At 38.3% G+C, this 26,681-nt stretch overlaps 1 protein-coding gene and 1 long non-coding RNA gene across 4 annotated transcripts; one reads left to right on the forward strand and one right to left on the reverse strand.

The window, feature by feature from the left end:
* Positions 1-495: 495 nt before the first annotated feature.
* Positions 496-20,612, forward strand: GPRC6A (G protein-coupled receptor class C group 6 member A). 3 transcript variants are annotated; one of them, XM_036925017.2, is made up of 6 exons: positions 496-2,040; positions 3,735-4,038; positions 5,910-6,746; positions 12,832-13,044; positions 17,056-17,179; positions 19,460-20,612. In XM_036925017.2, exons 1-6 carry the CDS (start codon positions 1,859-1,861, stop codon positions 20,572-20,574), a joined length of 2,775 nt encoding a protein of 924 aa, XP_036780912.2. In that variant the 5' UTR covers positions 496-1,858; the 3' UTR covers positions 20,575-20,612. The 3 variants fall into 3 exon arrangements, with proteins under 3 accessions (XP_036780912.2, XP_036780914.2, XP_036780913.2); XM_036925019.2 differs by having other exon boundaries at positions 5,910-6,221; XM_036925018.2 differs by lacking the exon at positions 12,832-13,044.
* LOC130679822 (uncharacterized) lies at positions 11,643-24,930 on the reverse strand. Its single transcript, XR_008992777.1, has 3 exons — positions 24,799-24,930; positions 12,411-12,536; positions 11,643-11,997 (listed from the first exon to the last, which is right to left on the reverse strand). It is a non-coding gene; the product is annotated as an uncharacterized LOC130679822 (long non-coding RNA).
* Positions 24,931-26,681: the final 1,751 nt, after the last annotated feature.

The raw sequence follows: 26,681 nt of genomic DNA on the forward strand, positions 1-26,681 counted from the left end.
CTTTACAAATTGATTGAGCTCAAGTCTCAAAACATACCTATAAGATAGAATAGGTTGCCTATTTTATTAATGAGAAAATTATTGTTCAGAAAAGTTCAATAAATCATTCATGATCACCTGCTAAGGGCTGGGCCGAGCCACCCAGTCTGTCAGCTTCCAAAGTTTGAGTTCTTTATGCCACATGACACTGCATTTTATAGGACAAGGTCTTTCAAAACCTTTTGTTTTCCTACCTTCAGATGACTCCTATGTAGAAAAAGATTTTCCAACTTAGATTATACTTCTTAAAATAAGAAAATGTGGTTTGTCTTCAAGTTTTTCCAAATAACAAAGACCTAAATATTGTTAAAATTACAACCTAAGACAAATCATCAGTATAACTTTGGTCACTGATTTTTCAAATAAAGATCAGATCTGAACAGTATGATAACATGAAGTTCGTATATTCAAAATCACTTTGAGTTGTTTAATTCCTATTATATACTTTTTGCTGGATAATTTTCTGAATTTCTTATTCTTTAGTATATTTTTACCAAAATCATCTTTGAACGTGTAATTACAGAAGACCTTGGAGGTTATCTGAGAAAAGAACTAATTCATGAAAACATACATTTATCCAGTTGCACACACACACATACACAAATGAATAATAAGATGAAGATGGGTAAAATGCAATTGCTGAACATCTGAAGAGTCTTCAAACTCATATATATTAAACTTCCTGGACAACTGAAGTTAACTGATCTGGGTCCTAAGAGGAAATCCTGCTACTGGTAAAAATGCTGAGACTTAAGGAAACATTTGACTGTAAGAGCTATGACTTCTCTGATATTCAGTTGGCATAACCCCACATGTCAATGGAACTACAGCTAAATACTGTAGTAGCCATTGTACTCTTTTATTTTCTGAAATTCCTTTAATGAGGCTGCTGCCCACCAAACAAACTGGGTGTATTGAATTTGCATCTTCTTTCCCAAGACATATTCCTTTTTAATGCAATGTTTGGAAAAGATTTCTAAAAGGTAAAAACTTTAACTTTTTCTAAAGAGTACCTAAGTTATTGAGGTTTATCTATGCTCTGTTAAATTCTAAAACATATCCAGAAAATCATGTTAGTTTAGATTCCTAAGCATTTAAGAAGACATAGCCTGACACTAGTTATTTTTGTAAAACCTAATTCCACAAACAGGCGTATAAATGTCAGTGATCTATGATAGACCTTTCTTATTCAATGCAAGGCACTGTATCAGGCAAGTTTCATCTCAATTTGAGTGTTGTCCATCACCACAAAAGCTGCTTATTTTAAATGTGTAAACTGGAAGTGATAAATACCTAAACTTACCTGAATTTCAGTTTTTTAAATAGAGCTTTTATGGGAAAATTAAAGCAGGGAGCTATTTTTCTAAATAGTTAATAAACTACATTGAAGTTTTTGTGCCTTGAATATGATACCTTTGGAAATACAAATTGTCCATTTCTGAAGTGGGAAAGCTTTCCTAAACTGCTCCCTCCTGAAGTTTCTATATCCTTCAAAAGAAATGCCAGCATGACTCAAAGCCCAGTGGAGTGAAAGAGTGCTGTGACACTGAGAACCTGTGTTTCTAATCCTATCAGCTTCTTCCTGGCATCACTGCGATCACATGTCACCAACAATGGAGTAGCAGAGGCTGATCTATTCCTATTGGAGAAGAATTGTTTGGACTATCATCAAGTACCTGAATACTGAGTGTTTTTGGCCCTTGACACTGTCCTATACCTTACATGGTGTTTATAGGTGAAATAGGACACATGTTGTTGGTACTCTGTGAACTTTCAGATTCCTAAGAACTTGCATGAAGTGAGCAAATGAGAGAGGAACATGGCACTATTGATTATACTGATTACCTACTTTACTACTACCCAGTCTTGCCAGACCCCTGATGATTTTGTGGCTGCCACCTCCCCGGGACACATCATGATAGGAGGTTTGTTTGCCATTCATGAGAAAGTGCTGTCCTTGGGAGTCTGTCCTAGACGACCAGAAATCCAGCAATGTGTCGGGTGAGTAAAGCCTCAAAGGCCACATTTAGACTTCAAGATTATACAGTGAGATTAGGGCATGCAACTGTTTAGTTGTATTAATATCTGAATTTTAATAAAATTTAAACTCATACATTTTAAGATGTATATAGTTAGTATTACAATCTTTCCTTAAAAGAGTGATATGTTAGCACTCTATAATCAACCTTTAAGTGCAGAGACAACAAATGCATTTCATTATATATTTATTTGGCCTTCTGCCTAAAAAGGAAAAAAATCCCTGAAGTCACTTGAGAAAGCCCAATTAGAGCACTGTAGCCTGTCCACCAAAACATATTAGCACATTTTTATTTCTGTCAACCACAACATGTATTTTATTGTGCACATGGATCTATTATTTAATTCTTATATAAAATAGACTACATTTAAATTTTTCTCTACTCTAACATTTTTGTCAACATTGTATTCATTTCATTCTTAAAATCTAATTCTTTCATGATAAATTTAAGACCTTAATTCAACTCTAAGTATTCTTCCTTAATGTACACTTTACAGTGTGAAAGCCAGACTACAGGAAAGACATTAGAGCCAGTGTATTATGGAAAAGCAAAGCTGGGAGGAGGATGTTACAGATTTTATTTAAGGAGAGCAGGATATTTGAATTCTAACTATAGTTTGGAGACAAACTGATTTTGTAGACTTAGGTGAGTTTAAATTCTTTGAGTTATAGTTTCCAGTTTTCTCTTCTCTCATTCTCTTTAAAATAAGGGCCTGGACAACTTCTGTGGACGCAAGTAGCATCACCTTCTGTTGTGATGGCAATGTGATCCCCATGCTTCCTTCTAACTTTAAAATCCTGATTTCTGTCTTGATATTTTTGTATGTAAGTTCAATCTATATTGTTTTCCTCCCTTTTTTTCTTTCTTTATCAAAAAGGGTCTACGAAGCCCTCTCAGAATAAAATGCTTTCAGATAAAATGTGATCTCACATCACACTAAGATTCCTTCCTGGCATTTCCCCAGAACCTGGGCACTTTGAGCTACTGTAATCTTAATCATTGATTATCAGGAATACCAGTGAACAGTACACAATAATTAATGAAGATTTTCAGAACAGTAAAATGGTACCCAAAGAATGCATATTTGAAGTCCTAAATCCTAGGCCAATAATTAAGGATGGAAAACACTAAAAAATTCATTTGATCCTGAACAAGGAAATAGCTGTGACTTGGAACTAAAATAATTCATTTTATTTAGAAGGCTATTGGGCTTTTAACCAGAGCCTATTTTATATATAATTCTAAAAGTCTTACTAACCTGGCTTCCAACTATAACAGACTAGAATCAGAAAAGTAAAAGAAGGGCTGAAAAGCAGATACTTGAACAGCAATAAAATGCTGACATCTAACAACAAAAAGAAACAAAAATCAGACACATATTCATACTTTAAAATACTAAACTGAGTATTCAAAATGTTCTCAAAATTAATCAAGCAAAGGTTAAATCCTGTTCCATAGACTCCATCTGAGAAACTACAGGTTCCCACATACACTTCCCAAAAACACTATTTTTAAATAAGTTAAGTTTAGACTTTCAAGAAGTAAGCATTACTGATCCAGAAACTGTCTATTATAAAGCAGAGATGCAAATAAAATGAAATATCATGTTTGTGAAAGACTTATGTTCTGATTTTAAACTAATTTGTTTCTCAACAGCTTTGAAATATCAAATTTTCTTCAAACTCTTGCCATGATACACAGCATTGAGATGATCAATAATTCAACACTGTTATCTGGAGTCAAACTTGGGTACGAAATCTATGACACTTGTACAGACGTTACAGTGGCGATGGCAGCCACTCTAAGGTTTCTTTCTAAGTTGAACTGCTCCACAGAAATCATGGAGTTTAACTGTGACTATTCCTACTACATGCCAAAGGTTAAGGCTGTCGTAGGTGCTGGCTACTCAGAAATAACCATGGCGGTCTCCAGGATGTTGAATTTACTGCTCATGCCACAGGTAGGTTTTGCTCTACCTTTGTACATTGCTTTTGATCATATACTTTATTATGAAAGGATCATGGTAGCCCAGGAAATTAGGGAGTTGCTTTTACTTTAGCCTTTTTTTCTCTTCAGTCAAAGAAAGGTGGTGCCCTATTATGCATAGTAGAGTGGAGAGGACACTAAGCGGCCAGTCAGCCTTCAGTCTCCCTAGTTTCTGACAGTTTTCAGCATGATTTGGATAAGACAGAAACCTCTGAGGGCCTCAACTACCTTGTTTTTGAAAAACAATCAGGTGTTATGTACAAAACTGAGGAGATGGTGAGGGGTAAGGGGGAATGGAGGTCAAGGAAGACTTCTCAAGGAGGTAACATATAGCCTGAAACTTGAATGAGAAGCAACAGCCAAAGGAAGATGGAAAAGGAGAGGAGAGTATCTATGCTGAGAGAGCGGTGCCTGAAAAGTTGGAACATCCGAAGCACAACAGAAAGGTCAATATGGCTAGATCTGGTGAGCAGAAAGGAGCATAGTAAGAAGTGTGTTTGCAGAGGTAGGCAAGGTCTGGGTCATGGGGCATCTTGAAGCTGTGGAATGGTTTGCATTTTATTCTGAGTATGATGGGAAGGCTTTGAGCAGAGACTGTGGTACTACATATCTCCTTGTCATGCAAGTCAATAAACAGGAAATAAGCAAAAGGCCTCTGAAAGATAAGAACAGATACTAGAGCAGCCTGTACTGTCTGGCACATTATTCAAAGTCAAGGAAGTTCCCTTGGCTTTCATGTATATATAGTATATGTGCATAAGAATTCAAAACATAACTTTCTGGAGCTACAGTAAGTAAGAGCATATACCCATCAAAGATTCTGAGAGTTCCATTTTATTATAGCCCAATGAAATTGATAATGAAAGTTTAAGTCCAAGAATCCTATTATTTCACAGGTAAAGAAATGTTAACTAACTTTATTTGTTAGTTAACTAACAAATTTATTGCAGTCAGGATTCTAACAGTTTGTCTGACTCCAAAGCCTTTCCAACTTACTATGTGGAGGCTGTAAATAGAAAAAAAAAATTCACTGAGCAAATGACATAGTGCAATTTCAGCTGTGGAAGGTTATAATTCTCCCTAGAATGAAATTACACAAAACTTTGCATACATTAGGTAGGTCTCCCGCAGTGCTGGTGCTTATTTGAGTAGATCAGGGGTCAGAAAACTATAGCATATGGATCAAATCTGGCTCTTGATCACTTCAGCCATCAAGCCATCAAGCTAAGAATGATTTTTACATTTTGTAAAGGTTGTAATAGAAAAAAATACAAAAAATATGACAAAGAAAATATGTAACCAAGAAAACTTAAAATATTTTTATCAGGTCCTTCAGAAAAAGTTTGCTGCTCCCTGGCGTAGATGATAAATTCATCTAGATGATTTATTTTACCTAGAATAAACACCACCAAAGTTGTCAATTACACAAAGTTTTGAACAGACTAGGTGTCCAAAATTCATTTTGCTTATTTCTCCAGCTGCATTTTCCTGTACTTATCTCTAAGTATTTAAACAATATCCACTATTGGCCCTAGCCTAAAATATAAGATAGATATAGAAGTATAGATGGATATACAAGAGAGAACCTGAATATTCAAAGGGCTTCTACTATGTACAAAACAAAATGATTGAAATGCAATAATTCTAAACAGTTACCAGGTACTAAATATTGTGATTTAAGCTATTTTTAAAGTAGTGGAGTCCACTGAAGGGGAAGGATGGGTAAAGCTAGAGATTTTTAGGAAAAGATTATGGAAGTTCACAGGAATCATGGAGAAGAGCATCTACTATGAAACCCCCTGGAGCTCATCAACACCATAACTAAAAGATTCTGTCAATTTCCAGGTGAGTTACGAATCAACTGCAGAAATCCTAAGTGACAAAATTCGTTTTCCTTCATTTTTACGGACTGTGCCCAGTGACTTCTATCAAACTAAAGCAATGGCCCACCTGATTCAGAATTCTGGATGGAACTGGATTGGCATCATTGCCACGGATGATGACTATGGACGACTGGCACTCAACACCTTTGCAATTCAGACCATGGCAAATAATGTGTGCATAGCTTTCAAAGAAGTTCTCCCAGCGTTCCTCTCAGATAATACCATCGAAGTCAGGATTAATCAGACGCTTGAAAAAATCATAGCAGAAGCCCAGGTTAATGTCATTGTGGTATTTCTGAGGCAATTCCATGTTTTCAGTCTCTTCAGTAAAGCCATTGAAAGGAATATAAATAAGATCTGGATTGCTAGCGATAACTGGTCAACAGCCACCAAAATTACCACCATTCCTAATGTTAAAAGGATTGGCAAAGTTGTTGGGTTTACTTTTAGAAGAGGGAATATGTCCTCTTTCCATTCCTTTCTTCAAAATCTGCACATGTTTCCTGGTGATAATAACAAGCCCTTAAATGAATATGCAGCGCTGTTGTCTGCCTGTGCATATGCCAAGGATAGTGATTTGAGCCAATGCATTTCCAACCATTCTCAGGGGACTTTAGCTGACAAGGCTGACAAGGATATAAAAAGCAACTTCTCTCTGAGAAATGACTTCCTGTGGGATTATACTGAGCCAGGACTTGTTCACAGTATTCAACTTGCAATGTTTGCTCTTGGCTATGCCATTCGGGATCTGTGCCAAGCTCGAGACTGTCAGAACCCCAGCGCCTTTCAACCATGGGAGGTATTGACTCACACTTCCAAGAAAATCCCCCTACCATCATTTCCTTTCTTGCTTAAAGTTGCAAACATTTATACTAACTGCTCTTAATTATTTTCCTTTTATAAGCAGACACCTTCAGTGTGTGAATAACCTGCATTTCTCTCATTAGCTCTTTGTCCTTGAGGGTGATAGTTGTTATTTTACCTTGACCTACTCCTCTGACCCACCAAAGTTGTGTTCTTTTATTTTCCACTATTCTATTGATAGTGTTATTTCCCTTGAGTTATGGATTTGTACCTAATCTTACAGTTTTTCAGTGCTTCATGAATTCCCTCTTTTAGTGCTCTTAACAAACAGAAGGCTATGTGTGTTTAATGATACTTTTTATTATTTCTAAATATTATGGATGAGGAAACTAAAGCTAGAAAATACCAGAAACATAACTCTTCTGACTATGCCCTTTGCTTTTCATGGAGTCTATGATGCCTTAGAGTCTCAAAGCCTCCAGATGACTTTTACTGAGGGCACACGCTCTAGGACTCCAGTCTTTTTCAAATTAATGTTATGAGGTCAGTCATGACAATTCCTAGATATCTCATGTTTAAAATTACATATGAATTGTGTGTAAAAGAAGATTTTCCCTTTTTTCTGTTTGATTCATTTGTAGAAACTCAAACCAAAGCTTAATGTAGCCCTATTTAAGTGAAAATTTTCCATTGTTTTTTTAAGTGCACATAAGCTAGGCATTTAAAAGCAAACTGCTGCCTCATATGATGATAAATTTTACTCATTATGAATATATATCTCAATAATGTGTATTCAAAGCCAAACTTGTCTACCTTGAGGCAGAATCATGTTCCAAAATTATATTTATTACAAACTTGTAAGGGAAAAGAAAGTAAAAGGGAATAAGACCCAATTCTTCTGGTCAAGTGAGTATCCAAGACAGCCTATTTCTACTTTTGTCATTTTTACTTTAAACACCCACAAACATAAGCTCCAAGGACTAAGGAGATCAGGTTACATTTGGGTGGATCATGTGATGGTCATAGGATGTTTTAAATCACTTATTTTAAAACTAGTTTTCACCTTGTAAATGTAGGACAAAAAAACAGAATGGAAATATAAAGACTAGAGATTGGGATTTTTTTCATTAAAATTCTCTTTTAAAAATATATTTATATATCTAATAATTTTAAGATGCCTATTTGAAAGCACACTATTTATAATATAAACCTTTAATGAGGGAGTGGTAAAAACTATAAAATAAGTGGACACCATAATGAAATCACTACATAGAATCTGAGGAGTAAGAGATTAAGAAAGAGTAATGAAGGGAAAACACACTATCATAGTGATAAGATAGAAGGGAAGAGATATAAAAAGCCTCTTAAGGGAAGAAAAATGCAAATAGCAAGAGATATTTATCCACTGAAGATCTAGGAAAGACTTTTAAATCAAGAATAAGTCTCAAACATTCTGGGGAAAAGATTTGAGAAAGTATAATCTTAGCAGAATCTTCTAAAATGTTTTATTTAAACATTAGGACCCTGGGCTGTTCGTTATTCCCCTGGGAGACTGGTTGTCTAGAAACAAACATAAACAGTTTGGAAGGGAGGAATAGGGGAGTGATTTGTTCCTTTGATCACAATGTGAAGGAGCCACATCCAGATTCAGTAGGAAAAATAAAGCAAACAATTGCCTTTTTATGAAGAAATCTCCGAAGACATTATATTTAAAAGATAAGCAACATTTAGGGTCACTAATCAAAGATACATTTCAAAGATTGTTTTGTCCCTTGGCAAAATTCACTAATATTCAAATGATTCTTTCTGAATGATTTTAGATTTAAATAATTATAAAGAAGTTAGTTTTTCCTAATATTTGAAGATAATCCTTACTTTGGCTCTATGTTTGGTGGTCTGTGAGCAGTATTCAGGGGCAGCATAGTCATGCTTGTCAGATTGTTAATGTTCCTCTCTGATGTGCAAGAGGATACCACCTCTTTGTTGTGACCAGTGATTTTGGTTTTCATTTTTGTTTCCCTCTACTTCTGATCACATACAAGGTAGTAAGAGATATATGTGGGTTGAGAGAATGGTCTAATACAAGTCAAACTTTTCTTCCTACAAATATTTGTTGGATGTCTCAATGTCTGGGCATTGTGTTGAGTGTTGAAAATATTATGGAGAACAATATTCTCCCTAAAGGAGTCACCTGTCTAGTGCTAATTACAATGCAGGATGATGCATTACAATGTTTCATATAAACATAAGAGGGCAGGGAATCATGATTAATCAGTATTGGCAATTCAGAGAACATTCTCCAAAGATCATAACATCTCTGATGAATATGAAGGATGGATAGGAGTTAGCTAGGACAGAAATACTCCAGCAAAGTCCCAGAAAGGACAGAAAGCATGACATCTTGAGGGGTCAGAAAATAATGTCATAGGTCAGAGTCTTTTATGGAACTATAGGCAAATAAGACTAGATGTAGTGGTGGCAGATTAGGGCCTTATTAATCAGAACATCTCAAACTCTGATGTGCAGTTGAAGTGCCAGGAATCTTACTGTCATGAAGATGCTAATTCAGTAGTTCTGGTGGGGGGCTGGGGGTGGTACCTGAAAAATCTGCACTTCTAACAGTCTGTCAGGTGTTAATGACACTGTGGGTATGGACCGTCCTGTCAAGAGAAAGTCTGCAAACTCTGTTTAATGGTTTGGACTTGATGGCAAAGGGGTGCCAATTAAAGATATTTCTAGTAGGAGAGTGATGTGATCTGCTTTCAATCTGCTTTCCAGTGGGGAAATAGCATCTCCCACTGCAGTGTGTACTGACAATGTCTTGTATTGACAAGACTAGAGTGAGAAAGACAATTTGGTAATCCGGGCCTAAGACAAGGTGCCTTGTACTACAGGCACTACAAGTGTGGTGATGAGGAAGGAGAGACCCGTGCGTGGATATGTAAGAGTGAGGTAAAGGGCATTTGGAGGTAGAATGGATGTAAAAGATGACAGAAAGAAGTGAAGATGTAAATGATTTGGGCAACTGGTACCATTTGTTGGGATAGAAACAGAAAAAATTGGAGGTCTTCAGAAACATTAATGAAGGTAGAAGAAATATTAAGCATTGCATTTCGGAGATGTTGAATTCGAGGAACTTAATGAGACATTCAAGTGGCAATGGTGTCAAGAAGAGAGTGATTTTGGAGTGATAAGGAAAATAATAGCTAATAATTTTTAAGGCCTACTATACTAGGCACTGACACTCATCATCTCTAATCTTTATAATATTATGGTAGGTCCACAGGTTCATGTTCTTTATACTCTATCCTAAACAAGTGGCAAGAAACGTTACTGGTAATGGAAACTTGCAGCAGTTGAGAGGCGGAGGGGACCTCAGCAATAAGGGTCTGGTCTACGGTCAGTCACAGAGTGGTGAGACTATCCAGTATGCATTCCACTATGCCACAGGAAGCTTCACCAAATAAAAAGACAGGTTGAGCACCAGACAGAGATGTAAGGCTGCTTGCTCTGCTGTTCTCTAATTTACTCACATAGACACTTCATTTCACAAACACAGTTTAGGGATGGAGTTGCAGTGGACAGCAGAGCAGTTAGGGAAATGGAAAACAACATCGACCTTAATAGCTTAACTGTTGTGGCCTCCTGCCCTTGTGTTCTCAGACAAAAGTGAATTATATAATCATGAAAACGCAAATCCTACTCTCTTAATTTTATAGTGCTGATTTATAGTGAATTTCAGAGTCTCAGTGAAAAATAAATTTAAAAAGCTTTAAATAGCTTAATAACTAGAGCTTTAATGTTCAAAATTTATCTCAATCTAGAGCAAATGTTCTCTCTTATTTAACAAGTAATGAATGCATTGTTTGCCTCTTTCTTATAAGCACAAGCATAGAATTGCACTTGTTTATTTATATTGTACAATGTTATTATTTACAGAATATACATGTGTCAGAACTTTGCCCTGTCAAACCTAACTAAATGCAGGAAAAAGCAGGTGGAAATTATAGCTCAAAGGCAGGAATGGAAGAGCTCCCTAAAGAACTGAGTTACTGGGGCTTACATATGTACATTGCTTAAAGAAAGAGCAGCAGAAAAATCAGAGCACAGGTAGAAGTGAGAACATTGAAGGTTGGCCCTTACTTACCTGTTTTTTATTTTTGTTCCCTCCATATTTTTTCTTCCAGGCATTTGCTGCAATAAGATTTTGTTGGTTAATTCTGCCATGATAGATCTAATATCCTGCTTCTTTAAAGTAATACTAATTAATTTACATTCATTAAAAGAACTAAGAAATCTGTGGGAACATAGCATAAAATCAATATACATGCCTAGAGGTGTTGCTAAAATGACATTTGGTCATTGATGTAACTATCAAAACTAAAATATTTACCTTAAAATATAACTTGAGTTTCTTATATTCCTTTGACCAAAAATATTCTGAAGGAAAGAAACACTCATAAAAGATTAACTGGGACTAGAATAAGAATATACCTTGAAATAGAATAATTTCTGCCTCATTCCATAGATTTTTGCACCCAGCAAAAGCCATATAGTGTTATAGATTTAGATGGGTGGGTGCAATGTTCAGAGAGCGTATTTACTTCATCATGATTATATATCAAGTTAATGGTGGAGTCAGAATTGCAACATTTTCTCACTCGTAGCCCAGTGTTCTTCCTGGACAGCACAAACCCAACAAGGCTGCCTTGTTTGTCAGTAAAACATTCTCTGTCCTAACTCCATAGCATACAAGTCCTCACTATACAGATTGGGTAACAAGAAAAACAATTTTTCAATGCATTTCTTTCCTCTCAAGCTAAAAAAATTATTTTAGGAATTAAATTGGAAATAGATTTTAGAGGTCACTTTGCTATACTCAATCACTGAAACAGACTTGAAAACCATTGGAGATAGTATGACCCACACCTGCCACAAAGTGAGCGGCAAAGTAAGGACTTAAAGGACAGGCATGTGGAGGTGCCTTATGCCCACCAACTAAATCTCTCTGAGGGGAAGCTCCTCAGCACATACCCCAAGAGCAGAGTGCTGCAGTTACTGGACTGTCTCCCAGTTTTGTATCTCTGTCCCCTCAGCCTTCATTATGAGGATGGTGAACGAACATGATAACCACTGGCTTGGATTACCTACTCAGATGTGGCTAAGGACCCAGGCTGACTGTGACTCCAGAAGGAAAGGGCGAATTTTCTTGCCTTTCATAGCTTCAGATGACATATTGATGATTGCTTTTGAGTGAGAAGTAAAAATACAGTGAGATTTTCAATTAATGTATTTAGTGCAATAGGAAGACCCCATAGTGAAAGTCAGGATGTGTGCCCTCCAGCTTCACCCTTTGGCTGCAAGTGCTCATCTAAGAGAAGAGGAAGGTGATGCCTGCTCAGCTTGCTTCACCCAGTTGTTTTGGAGAAAAAGAATATCACGGTTTGAGTATTAGCAAGCAATATGTGGATGTCAGGTGACTACTATTAATTGATTGACTTGAAGTATTTTTATTCATTTGTACAACACCCCAATTAGCTAATAACAGGCATTAACATAACTTTTATTAACACTTAATCTGTGCCAGATACTGGGCTAAACTCTTACATCCTTACTTCCGTTTACTTTTTGACACCCCTATAAAGTAGATTTCACTTACCCAATTTTACAGATGGGGAAGCTGAGGACTGGAAAGAAATTGTAACTGTCAAGATCATATCACTAATGAGATAGGGAACCCAAATTAGAGTCCAAGCATCTGCCCACGAGGTCTCATTCTGAAATTCTGCAATGTTGGAAAAATAAAGATGCTCAGATTTCAACTTACAGCCAGACTAATTGTCCTCCATATACATTAACTTGGTTTCTCAAACTTAGAGCAAGAATAAAACAGAAATGAGGCAAGAATTCTCAAATATTTTCCAGATAGTTAAGAACCTTCTCAACTAGTTACCACATTCACTGACCCAGTCTTTTTTCTAATTGTTAACTGATACTCCATGAAAGGGAGTGTTATAACTGGAATGGATACACTTAAAATATTTCTAGTAGTGTTTGTTTCTGTTCTTGTTTTTTTCTAGTTACTTGATGTACTAAAAAATGTGACATTCACTGATGGAGGGAATTCATTTCATTTTGATGCCCATGGGGATATGAACACTGGCTATGATGTTGTGCTCTGGAAGGAGATCAATGGCCACATGACTGTCACCAAGATGGCACAGTATGACCTGAAGAATGATGTCTTCATTATCCCAGACCAAGAAACAAAAAATGAGTTCTGGAATCTTAAGGTAATTTTGTTGTAGACTTCATAGCATTCAAATCAATCAGTACCTCAATTGTAAGAGCCTTTGATGCTGCCAGGACCTCCAGTAATCCTACTGCCTGTTCACTGTGCGCAAGTCCCCTCCTTAAATTCCATGGACAACTTGTGTATCACTCCTTGTATACACCCTCAATCCTCTTGCCCCTGCCCCCTGCTCCCTTCATCATGCTCATTCAACCACAGCCTAATCCTGGTTAAATTTCATCTCTTTATCTAATCAGTGTAGCTCCCATGTAGCTGATTATGGCCCAAAACAGAAACAAAAACACCTTGCTGACTGTTCTCACTTTAAATTCATCATCTCTGACCTCCAGTGGACCTTTAATGCTGCTGGGCAATTAGACTTACTACTCTAGTCCATTAACTCGCCCATTTCCTAGATGGCTATGCTTTCCTTTCTCTCTTCTGACTCCAGCACATCTTCACCATCTTCACTTTTAGTCAACACTGCTTCCTATTTCACTAACAAAACTGAAACAAACAGAAGAGAACTCCAGTGCTCCTGTGCTGCCGCATCTATGCCCATATCCCTGCCTTCCATCTGCTCCTGTGGATGGACTTTCTGTTCTCCTAGCCAAGGTCAGCTCCTCCACTTGACCCCTGATCCCAACCCCTTTCACTGACTCAAGGATATTGCTCTGGCAACTCTCCACTCTCTCCTGCCTCCTCAAGTATTTTTATTTTCTGCATTATCTAAATGATGATACAGGTATGCTGCTCTTCCTTTTGTCTGGAAGGAAGAGAAAGAGGAAGGGTGGGAAAGAGAGAGGGGAAAAGGGACAGAAGGAAGGAAAAAAAAGAAAGAGAGAGAAAGAAAAATTTTTACTTGTTATCCACTTGCCCCTTTATATACTGATCATTCCTCTATTTCTCTTTACAGCAAAATTATTTGAAAAAGTTAAATATATTCAGGGGACTCAGTTTCTTTCCTCCCATAATTCTTTTGAATTCTTTCCAATCTATTAAAATTCTTCCTGTCTAGTTCACCAGTGTTAGCAAATCCAAACATTGGCATACTTCACTTACCAGCCAATTACTCTCTCCTCCACGAAGTGCTTTCTTTATTTGCTTCCATGACCACACTCCCTTGATTTTCTCCCTGTCTCTGGCCACTTCTCAGTCTCCTCTCCTGGTTCCTTGCCATTTCTACTACCTATAGGTCACCAGAGCTCAGAACTCCTCTTTTTTGTTTGCATTTTTCTTTAGCAATCTTATCCAGGTTGTGCATTTAAATAATGTCATTATACAGAAGGCAGATGACCCCCAGATTTGTATCTTCTGAATTTCAACCCCGATAAATATACAAGTGCTTAACTGACATCTCTACCTGTGTGTCTAATAGTCATTTTAATCAGTTATTTCCAAAACTGAGCTCCCAAACCTACCACCATCTCAATAAATAGCAACTCCTCTCACCTAGTTGCTCATGGAAAAACCTGGTGGCATCCTTGTCACTTCTTTTTCTATCATGTTTCATATACAATCTAGGTTTTACTTTCAAATTGGGTGCAGAATCTGATCACTTTTTGCTCTTCACTGCATTGTTGTCACCCCACTCCAAGCTACAGCCAGGCACCTGTCACCCAGCTTAAGACAGTAGGTCTCTAACTGCTTTCTCTTTGCACTCTTACCCACTTCAGTCTGCTCTTAAAATAGCAGCCAAAGCAATCCTCTGCTCTTAACCCTCCCTATACTTCCTATTTCTTTCAGGGCAAAAGCCAATGTCGATAAAAGCCTTACATGACCTACCACTAGCGCCTCCCCATCCTCCCCTCCTAGTACCCTCCCTTTATGCTCCCAACTTCCAACAACCCTGTAGGACTTCTCTCCCTCTTCCATATGCACCACCCCTTCTCTTAGCTCAGGGCCTTCCACCTGCTGTTTCCTTCACCTGGAATAATCTTCTCTGGTGTCCATGTGGTTCACTTTTCTTACTTCCCTTCTGTCTCTCCTAAAACATCGCCATCTCAGTAAGGCCGTCCCCAGTCACCTTATTTAAAATTGCAGTGTTAACCTAATACTACGCGTACACTTCCTGTCTTTATTTTCCTCCTTAGTACTTACCACTATCTAGCTGCTCATTTTGCTTATCTTGATCATTGTTCACTTGTTAACGAGAACTGAATGTCTCTGGCCATGGATTTTTGTGTTTCATTCCCTGCTGCGGCTCCAACAATCCCAACAGCTGGCACCTGGTAGGCACTCAAATAATATGTGTTGAATGAAAGAGTGAATATAGTAATGCTTTAGGCCACTATCTTGATTCTAATTTTCCCTGTCATAAGCTTCAGTAAAGCAAGGTATGCTATCCTTGAAAGATAGAAATGTAGCCATCCTGAGTTCTCAGACTTTGATCATCATCTTCATTATCAACACCACCCCTCACAACTGTACTGTGAACCCAGCACTCTGCCAAACACTGTAATACACTGGAGCTTTTAGACCATGCAGTGGCTCATTTTCTTATTGAATGTAGAGAAGATTCTCTATTATAATTTCTGCAAGAAGCAATGCTTTTGTTACCCAGTATTACCTCCAGACAATGTAGGGGAGACACTCAATGAGAGGGAGGTGACAGGACGACAAGTAACCAAGTGGAGCCCATAGAGACTGAATGGGAGGGGCTGACATGTCTTCCTTTCTGATGGAAACACCTATAAATATCTCAAGGAGGTAGTAGAGACCCACTGACATCAGTTAGGTCAGATTTAAAGATCTAATCAATATGGAGGCCACTTGTGATATCAGCATTTCTGGTAAGCCATCAAAACCCATATATGGTCCAAAACCTCAGATAATCCTAAATGTACTGATCCCCCAAAATTATGAGTACTAGATTTCAGAATGCCTCTTGTGTGGTGGGAAGAGAAGGGAACATGTTGCTGGGAAGAAAGGTTTCACTTCTATTCCCCTCATGATGTCCAGCTTTATCTCATAGTTAAATCCTTTTGTGTCCTCTGAGCACTCTCTATAAGTGTGGGCACTTCAGATTAAAAATTTGCCCTGGGGAATTCACAGGGCAGATATCCTGCCTGATGAAAACCCTGGTCAGCAATAGCTGTGTTGAGAAGGAAGCCAGAGCTTGCGGACAAATGGCTGCTGCATCTTGGCTGTTTTTCTCTCAGCCAGGTCATTTTCATCTCCCAGAAAGAAGACTACTTAGCTTAGCAGTCTGGCTGGGTTCCAGGCTCAGGAATGGCCATTAGATTCTAGAGAAAGCCTCATTTACCCACTCTGCTTTGGCTTCCCAAGAGTAAGAGTGAGACCATAAACATTTATTTTGCAAGATGTGTCATGTGAAAGGGACTAAGAATGAGAAAACTAACACAGCTGAAGCTAAAAGAATAAGTAGCAAGCGATTGTAAGCAGGGGATTCCATAAACGCAGGAGGCTGCAGGTGCTGTGCACTGTGACATGCAGAATTCTAACCTAAATTCTCAGGATGCTTTAAATATTATTTTCATATCTGGGGTTGTCTTTTTAACAAATACTTTAATGGCATTAAATTCAAATGTTTCCATTATTCTGTTTTTAAGATTAGAACAGATATGGCCCTTGGACAGCATGATTAATAACCTTCTAAAGAATATAAATACCCAATACTTTACTATTTTCTTATATCGTTGAACTCAATATAACACAGGATTAGAAATTTCCAAACCATCATTTCCTTCCTTAATTCTACCACGACACATTTTTCCTTCTCGTAGGGATGTTTTTGGAAGAGCCAAGTTCTCTTCTTGCTAGCACACTATTAGTGTGACAAAAACTGTGTTCTTCCTAAAGCAGTTTCACTAAAATATTTTCTGTTTTTTAAACTTGTTCACATTCCTTCAGATAATGAAACAATTCTATTGTGCTATGAAAAAAAAGACCAAAGCACTATTTAATAAATATATTTTTTAATTAAGTCAAAGTTACTTAAGGATAAATCTTTTGAAATAATTTCTATTTAGAATTACTTTTCACTTTGCAGCAAATTCAGTCTAAGTGCTCCAAAGAATGTAGTCCTGGGCAAATGAAGAAAACTACAAGAAGTCAGCATATCTGCTGCTATGAATGTGTGAACTGTCCTGAAAATCACTACAGTAATCAGACAGGTAATTATGGTCAAAACATGTACAGTAAAAACATGTACCACACCTGAACCATTTTTCTTTGGTTGATTTTTTTGGACATGAATCCTATTTTAGTTTACTTTTCTTTCTTCTTTTTTTTTTAAGAAAGCCATGCTTCTGCTAGATTAAATTTCAGTGAATTTCATTTTAACTTGCAATCTGTACTTTTATATCACCAGGCACACAATCGATACAAAACAGAGATGTAAAAGTAACTTTACTTCCAAGGGAGAGGTCACGCCCTCACCTGGACTTCCTTTCCAGCACCTCTTAAAATAACGAAAGTTCTCTGTTTGTCCTTGTATCCTCCACAGACACATGCCTGACTTGTAACGGGGCACAATAACTATACATAAATAAATGCAAAATTAACTAAACTGCATATGACAGAAACCCAGGGGTACCCAGAGGTGTGTTTGTGTACCCTAGAGATCTCAGTATTCCTACCAAGAGGCAACAAGGAAACCTAAAAAATAGAGCCTCCAGTGAGATGAGAGGATAAACAATTGACAGAAATGAGATGCTACTGATGTTTGCCAAACCTGTCTTTAAGAATTTGACAAAATCAGAGCAAAATACACAAATTAAAGAACAATAGTAAGGTCAGCAGCCTTTGAGCCCTTAAAGGAGCTATTAGCCCTTCCTTTGGAATTAAGCCTGTTTTAAAAGCCTCATATTCCCTTGTTGATTATAGCATTCCAATTCATCTATAAAAGCTGAGAGCTACAGAGCCAGAATAGTTCCCAAATGTTTATTCTTTTTTTTTATTGGCTCCAAGGGCATCCCAGTGTAAACATTCCAATATTCATGTTCTGTCACTGTGTCACAAAAATGCCATTTATCCCAAACTGAAATGGACTGTGCTGCTTTAATAATTATGTAACCTGGAGCAAGTTTTCCAGACAATTGGCATCTAGCAACTGTCTGCCATGTAGGTTAAATAAAAACACCAAGAGAGTCTGTAGCATTTATTTTCCCATAAAGATGTACAAGAATCTTTCAAAATACAGTCTGGGTTGTTTTTTGATTACCAGGGCAAGTTGCTTCCAAGAACAAGTGTAGAAGACTAAGGACAACTTACCTAAAGGACTTAGTGTAATCTGAAAAGGACATCATCTCCTATTCTCTATGACTCCAGAGCACAGCTCTTGTAATGCAGACAAGGCCAACAAATGTTCACTGAGTGGATGAAATGGCAGACACTGGCAGCTATGGTTAAGGGCAGGACAGAGAAGCATGGATCTTTGTAGATAAACAGGGTGTGGAAGGAGGAGGAGGCTGAAAAGGTAATGAAGTTTATAAACAGAAACACAACCTGACACAACCTAGTGAAGTGAACACAGACACTGCATAAAGCCAGATGGGCACTGTGGAGTATGATCACATGAATGCTCAGAGAGCACATTTTTGGAAGTAGCTGAGACCCCATATTTAGGGGCTGGGGCTGCTGGGTAGCAAATCACACTCCCAGAGGCTCCCCTCTGATATCAACTATTCATAACAACCTACAGTCAGATTCAGCACAGATTATTTTCAAACTGATCACTGCCTCTGTGAGAGGCTCAATTTTACTCACCTGCTGGGGGAAAAAATAAACTTTAATTCTTTATCAATTGTCCCTTGCTTATAGTCTATTGTTATCTCACTTTTAGAGAGCTTTTAGGATAACCGAACCATATTATCTGCTTTTAAAAGAACTACAACCTTATTAATAATAGCAGCTCTCACCATAATGAGTGTCTACTGTGTGTAATGCACCATAGAAGCATTTTATATTTATTATCTCACTGAATGCAGAACCTCAGTGAGGCAGCATCTTTTTTTATTTTTTGAGAGACTGGAAAATAGGCTCAGAAATTTCAATTAGCTTGTTCAAGATTACAGGAATCATAAGTAATAGAGAAAGGACTTGAGATCTGATTCCAAAGCTGTTATTCATAACAGTGTCCCTGAACTGCCACCTATAATAGCAAGTTCTTTAAAGGCTAATATCTATCTTGAGTATATTAATTTCCTAAGACTCACAACCCAGTTGGCTTTGTTTTTCTTTTTTTTTCTTCCCCTCTTCCTCTGCCCTCACCTTCCTCTCTCACCTTCTTCAGGTTCTGTGCATGCTTTATGTCAGTAAGTGACCAGTGTGACAGTTATCTATCTCCATTTTCTAGTCAGGACTGTTAGGGAGAAGGAGTCTCATTTGTAGCATTGTGGACGATCACCTGGCTTAAATGTCTGCAATGTAACTGAATCTCCTCTGCCTTTTAGATATGGATCACTGTCTTCTATGCCACAATGAAACTCACTGGGCCCCTGTAAGGAGCACGATGTGCTTTGAAAAGGAAGTGGAGTATCTCAACTGGAATGACTCCTTGGCTATCCTGCTCCTGGCCCTTTCCCTCTTGGGAATAGTGTTTGTTCTGGCCATTGGCATAATATTTACACGAAACCTGAGCACCCCCGTTGTGAAATCGTCTGGAGGACTGACGGTCTGCTATGTGATCCTCCTCTGCCATTTCCTCAACTTTGCCAGTACCGCCTTTTTCGTCGGAGAACCGCAGGACTTTACGTGTAAGACCAGGCAGACGCTATTTGGCGTGAGCTTTACTCTGTGCATCTCCTGCATTTTAATGAAGTCCCTGAAAATTTTGCTAGCCTTCAGCTTTGATCCCAAGTTGCAGAACTTCCTAAAGTGCCTCTATAAACCAATCCCCATCATCTTCACTTGCACGGGAATCCAAGTTGTCATTTGCACACTTTGGCTGATTTTTGCAGCACCTGCTGTGGAAGAGAACGTCTCCTTGCCCAGAGTCATTATCCTGGAATGTGAGGAAGGATCCATTCTGGCATTTGGCACCATGCTGGGTTATATTGCCATCCTGGCCTTTATTTGCTTCATATTTGCCTTCAAAGGCAGGAAGTTACCTGAGAATTACAACGAAGCCAAATTCATAACATTTGGCATGCTCATTTACTTCATAGCTTGGATCACATTCATCCCCATCTATGCTACCACATTTGGAAAATATTTGCCAGCTGTGGAGATTATTGTTATTTTAATATCTAACTATGGCATCCTGTGTTGCACATTCTTCCCCAAATGCTATGTTATTCTTTGTAAGCAAGAAACTAACACAAAATCTGCCTTTCTCAAGATGATTTACAGCTACTCTACCCACAGTGCAGACAGCCTCACCATGAGTCATGCTTCCCTGGCCTCCACTAGCATCGGTATCACCAGGACCAATCCCAGCTCTGCTGGTAAGCCTGCAGCTTGGCAGAATAGCATGGAACTTCAGGCACAATCATTTGCATACATATGCAAAGAAAATACTCCAGGTTTATCTAAAACTTTGCAACGAAAAAGAATTTCAAGTATATGAATGAGTTCCAAGAGATGGCACATTCCAGAATAAAATATTTTTAGGACCTTTGCATTTCAGATGTGCATTTACTTTCTGAGCAAACATATCCTGTGTTTTTTCACTGCCACTATCTTCACCAAATTTTGGTTGAATACCCCCTCTGTCCAATTACCTGTTTAACAAGGAAAACAGAACCCTTAATTGGAAACTCCTTTCATTCTTTCTAGCCTCCATCTTCTCCATATTTACCTCCTGCTCTTAGTCACATAGTTAAAGGTCTCTTTTCTATTTAAAACTAGCCCATAATATATCATCCTTCATCCATCCTCTAATGTCTCTTCTCAAACCTCTTTGTCTGGGTTCTCCTTCTCTCTTGAGCATTTTTACATTCCCACTTCCACCACTCAGTTCAGTTGAATAAGCATTTCAATAGTTACCTTTTACCTGGTGATATGCTAAATGCACAGGTACAAGGATTAAAATATCATTTCTGATGCTAAGAAACTCAAAATCCAGGAGAAGACAGTCACATATAGACCTCTTCAATTCAGTGTGGGGAATTCTATGATCATAATGTGCCTAGGGCACGGTAATACTAAGGTGAAGTGGCACTTAGCCACCCTGGAGGATAATAGGAGGGGTTTAGGGAGACTAAATAAAGGATATAATGAGTAAGAGTTAGCTAATTTTTTTAAAAAAGGACAAAAGCCTATTCCAAATAAAGACAGAAAGCAGGAGCGGCAGCAGAAAGTGTGTCGAGAAGGTGTGTGCAGGGAAGTCCATTCATTTTGGTATTACTAGAGAGGAGTCAAGTCCTCTTTTGTATGTAGAGGTTATGTCAGAAATGAATGCCACAGACTAGAGTTCTTTTATAAGAAGCTTAGGTCTCTATCTTGTGGGTAGAAAGTGGACATCAAAGTATCCTGCAGAAATACCACAAGCTCAAAGTTAGGTTAGGAAAATCACCTGATACAGATAGGAGGAAGGAGTCTAGTTGAGAGAGGATTAGGATCTAAACCAGGTAATAGAAAGGAGGATATATATATATATTCGAGCTATAGAGGAGGTGGTAATTGTTTGAAATAGTTGCTGAAGGATGAGGTACAGGCTTCTAGTTTGGTTTAATGGAGGGCGGTGCAGAATATGGGAGACTGCTCACAGTAGAAGATGGAATATTGAACTTGATGCCTGACATAATTTCAAGATATATAAAACATTCCTATGGAAATAAGATTATGAGCTCTGGGATTAGGTCAGGTTTAGTGATAAGGACTTGGATGCCAAATTCAAATTATTCTCATTTTTATAAAACAGATAAAAATACAAAATAACATTGTCTACAATCTTGACATTCTCTTTAGTTACCACTCTTTTTCTCCCTCCTCTTCACAACTGAATGTTTGAAGGAATGGTTCAATATTGACTTGTGACTTCTTAGTTCTGAGACCACTGAAATCTAGCTTCTAGCTGCACCATTCTGCTAGAGTTCAGAGAAAAGCTACCTATAACTTTTCATCTGTCAACTTCAATGGTCATTTTTAAGCCTTCATCTCCCATGGATCTTAATGGCATTTGTAGTATAATTCCTCCTTGAAATTCTCCTTCTTCATTCCATCAATTATTTTCTAAAGCTTTCAAGTATTCAAAAAATTTTAATCTGTTTCAAAGGTTCTTTTGGTTCTACTTTGACATCCCTGTCTATTCTGATTTGGTCTCTGCTGCTGGTGTCTTCTTCCACTTGAGTCTTAATGTGGGTGTTTCCCAGAGTTTCACCCTCAATCTAAATCTCTTCTCACAATACACTGTTGTGCTACAGTATCACCCATATTCATGTCTTACCTTTGACCCAGAAAACTCCCAAAACCACACCTCTAGTACAAGTCACTCTGTGATCAATACTCCTGCTTGTCCCTCTAACACTTCAAAGTTAATATGCCTAAAATTCAATTCATTATTTCCTTTTATCCCCCCTTCCTGTTTTCCATTTGCCAGGATGTTGCCAGAGCCCTGGCATTCATCATATTCAACCTTGACTCCACTATCTGCTTCACTCTTCTACATGTTTAATTCATCATCTATCTTTTATTTTATTTCTGGATTTTTTCAAGACCTTGCCATGACATCTATCCTTGTCATTACATCCTTATTCTAGGCTTTCGCCACTTTTCTCATGGACTGTTGTAATTTGACACTGATCTCTCAACATTTTATTCTAAACATAAAGATCTCACCTAACTTTTCACTTATTTCTACTTGATGTATTTCTATACTAAACACCTCTTTATGTTACTTAGGTGTTTTAAAATATGCAATAAGTCAAAACTCCTTATCCTCATGCTCAGACTTTTCAAGTCCAGCACCAATGTCTACCCCTTCCTGCCTCGTACATTACCCTTGAGAAATGAGCAACTGCTGGTGATTGTCTATACCCACACCATGCTCTTTCATGCCTCAGGGCCTCTTCTCTCTACTTTGATGTCCTCTCCACCCTCTGCCTTCCTGGAACATTCTAGCTCATACACTAGACACAATGTATGTATCTCCTTTTCTACCAAGCCTTCCTTTCTGCCTCTGATAGAGCACCTGTTACATTATTGCATTTGCTTGTTTTTATTTTAATTTATTCAGTTACCATTTATGAAGTGCTTACTATGCTCCAAGCACAACTACATGTATGGGGAATATAAAAATTATGAAGGACAAGTTTTCTCCACTCAAAGAGTTTACATTCTAGTGTTTTCACCATTTTTCAGTGAGCAGCCAAGTCTTAGTAACAGCTCTTTTCAACTCTTTCCTCTCTATTACCATTACTATCATGACCAAAATTTAGGTCTTCAGGACTAAACACCTCTGTGGTTGAAAGATTCCAAACTTGCCCAGCCCCTGGATTCCCCTTCTAATACACAGAATGCATCATCATGGATCAATCTTTCTCAAGTACTGATATTATCATTCTTTTATTCAGAAAAATTTAATAACCTCTTCTTGCCATCAGAATTAATTCCCCTACCTTGCTGAGAAAGAATTTCCACAGTCTTTCTACAACATGTTAGCAGCAGCAAAAAAAAAAGATATTAATCCCAGTTTTCTGCTTAGCCTAATTGTGTTGACATACAGTATGATGATAATATCTCATTAAATTGTTAAGGGTATAACATATTCTGATTTACATGAAAGTGTTAAGAAATGAATATTCTGTTTGTGATTTCACTGACTCATCTTTCTGTTGATATGAAAACAGTATGACATGAGAGCAAAACTGTAAGAGAGCTTCCAGATTCTTGAGTGTGATCACACAAAACAGAAATCCTAGCACTGTTGTGCCAATAAAACAATAAAAGAAATAATGTGTCATAAGAGTTGTGAGTTTTACTACAGTTTCATAGAGTTCATAGGGGTCAATTCCAGAAGGAAAAAAAAATACTACTCAACATAGGAAATTAAGGTCTGAGTTCCTTAAAGCCAAAGCTACAAGCTTTCCATCACGTAACACAAATAGCTAAGATAATGACCATTGTAATTATCACTTTTCTGTTAGTTTTTGAGGCTGTTAAATTCAACTGGGTGTAAATTAAATGATTACACTCAGTTGGGCATAAATTAAATGATTTTGGAGTGAGGGGTTTCCATTTTTTATTGTAAAAGCATCTAGGGAGATTCTCAAGATAACAGCATGAGTAGGGTGGTGGAAATCTCCTCCCAAAACCATACATATTTTGAAAATACAGCAAATACAACTATTCCTAAAAGAGTGATCAGAAAATAGAGTACACCAGCCAGGCTACATCTACATCTGTGAGAACTCAACATCAACGAAAAGGATAAGACACAAAGCTGGGACCCGGCAGAACCAGAGCACTCCTCCACTCCCTCACTGGCAGGAGGAAAAGAATCAGAGTGGGGAGGGAGTGGAAGCACAGGAGTACTAAATAACCAGAACTTCAGGTGCCCTACCTCCGTGGGTGGCAACACAGCACCAAAGCACCTCATGGCAATAAGCAGTCAATTATCCCCCCACCTGTCACTGCAAGCAAATAGGCTGATCTTCCATTGCTGTGGTGAAACCAGGGAGCAGCCTCACCCACAGCAACCACACAGAGGCTTCTCCCAGTGTATGGCTAACCGGGCCAGACCCAGAGGCTTCCCCCTGCCTTCAGTCAACTGACACAGACAGCAGAAACCAGTACAGAGTCTGGAAGACACAAAGAGGCTTTATTCTCTCAGAGAACATGCTCTGCTCACCTGAAAACCCTGCCAGTGCCCTAGGCCATCCCAAGGGCTGCCCCACCCATGGCAGCTCAGGGAATTAATGCAGAGGCTGCCCCCTGCACGCGGCTGACCAGCCCAGGTAGAGGAAACTGGAGTGGAGTCCAGGAAACAAGTAGGTGTTCTGTTCACACAGTGAACATGCGCTGATTGCTTGCAACCATTACCAGTGCCCTAGGGCCATCCCAAGGGTTGCCCCACCCACGGCAGCTCATGGGAACAACTCAGAGGCTAATCCCTGTGTGCAGTTTCCTGGCACAGGTGCGGAGTCCAGAAAGCAGGAAGGAGCGCAGTTCTGGTGGGAGAATACATGCCACTCACATGCAACCCCCACCAATGCCCTAGACCATCCCGAGGGCTGCCCTGCACATGGCAGCTTGGGATTAATGCAGAAGCTGCTCCCTGTGTACAGTTGATGGGCACAGGCAGCGGAGCTGGGCAAGGTGATCAGTAAGCAAGAAGGGACTTTGTTCTCCCAGCTGACACATGAGCCACTCACTGGCAATCACTTCCATCACCATAAAAAGGCAGAAGAACCTTGTTCAGTCCAAAATCCCTCAAACACCAGACAGAGGGCCTAGTGAAACTGAAATCACCTATTTTCCTGAAAAAGAATTCAAAATGAAAGTCATAAGCATGTTGATGGAACTACAGAGAAATATGGAAGAGCGAAGGGATGAATTGCAGAGAGAGATAACAGAAATGAAACAAACAATGGAAGGATTTAAGAGAAGACTGGATGAGGTGCAAGAGACTGTTAATGGAATAGAAATTAGAGAACAGGAATACAGAGAAGCTGAGGCAGAGAGAGACAAAAGGATCTCTAGGAATGAAAGAATATTAAGAGAACTCTGTGACGAATCCAATGGAACAATATTCACATTATAGGGGTACCAGAAGAAGAAGAGAGAGAAAAAGGAATAGAAAGTGTCTTGAAGAAATAATTCCTGAAAACTTCCCCAATCTGGGGAAGGAAATAGTCTCTCAGACCATGGAAGCACCATGGATCTACCAACACAAGGGACCCAAAGAGGACACATATAATAATAAAAATGGCAAACATCGAAGACAATGACAGACTGTAAAAAGCAGCTATAGAGAGAAAAAAGATCACCTACAAAGGAAAACCCATCAGGTTATCATCAGACTTCTCAACAGAAACCTGACAGGCCAGAAGGGAATGGCATGATATAGTCAATGAAATGAAAAAGAAGGGCCTCGAACCAAGAATACTGTATCCAGCAAGATTATCATTTAAATTTGAGGAGGGATTAAACAATTCCAAGATAAGCAAAAGTTGATGGAATTTGCATCCCACAAACCATCTCTATAGTGTATTTTAAAGGGACTGCTCTAGATGGAAGTACTCCTAAGGCTAAATAGATGTCACCAGAGAAAAGAACCAACCCCACAGCAAAGAAAGTAAACCAACCAAATACTAACTAAATGTAAAATAAAATCAGCTACCCATGAAATCAGTCAAGGGAAACACAAAAGAGTACAGAATAAAACACCTAAATATAAAGAGTGAAGGAGGAAGAAAAAGAAGAGAGAGAAATAAAGAATCATCTGACTGTGTTTTTATAATAGCATAATAAGCGAGTTAAGTTAGACAAATAGTAAAGAAGCTGCCCTTGAACCTTTGGTAACCATGAATCCAAAGCCTGCAATGACAATAAGTACATATTTAAGGATAATCACCCTAAATGTAAATGGACTGAATGCACTAATCAAAAGACACAGGCTAATAGAATGGATAACAAAGCAAGACCCATTTATATGCTGCCTACAAGAGACTCACCTCAAACCCAAAATATACACAGACTAAAAGTGAAGAAAAAGATTTCATGCAAACAATA

The sequence above is a fragment of the Manis pentadactyla genome, chromosome 12, assembly GCF_030020395.1.
Source record: "Manis pentadactyla isolate mManPen7 chromosome 12, mManPen7.hap1, whole genome shotgun sequence".
Taxonomy (NCBI): domain Eukaryota; kingdom Metazoa; phylum Chordata; class Mammalia; order Pholidota; family Manidae; genus Manis; species Manis pentadactyla.

Excerpts from the sequence above, each read along its gene's own strand:
- GPRC6A (XM_036925017.2), top strand. The coding sequence starts at position 1,859 with ATGGCACTATTGATTATACTGATTACCTACTTTACTACTACCCAGTCT. Across the intron at positions 6,747-12,831 it reads GCGCCTTTCAACCATGGGAG|TTACTTGATGTACTAAAAAA; the intron begins GTATTGACTCAC and ends GTTTTTTTCTAG. Across the intron at positions 13,045-17,055 it reads ATGAGTTCTGGAATCTTAAG|CAAATTCAGTCTAAGTGCTC; the intron begins GTAATTTTGTTG and ends TTCACTTTGCAG.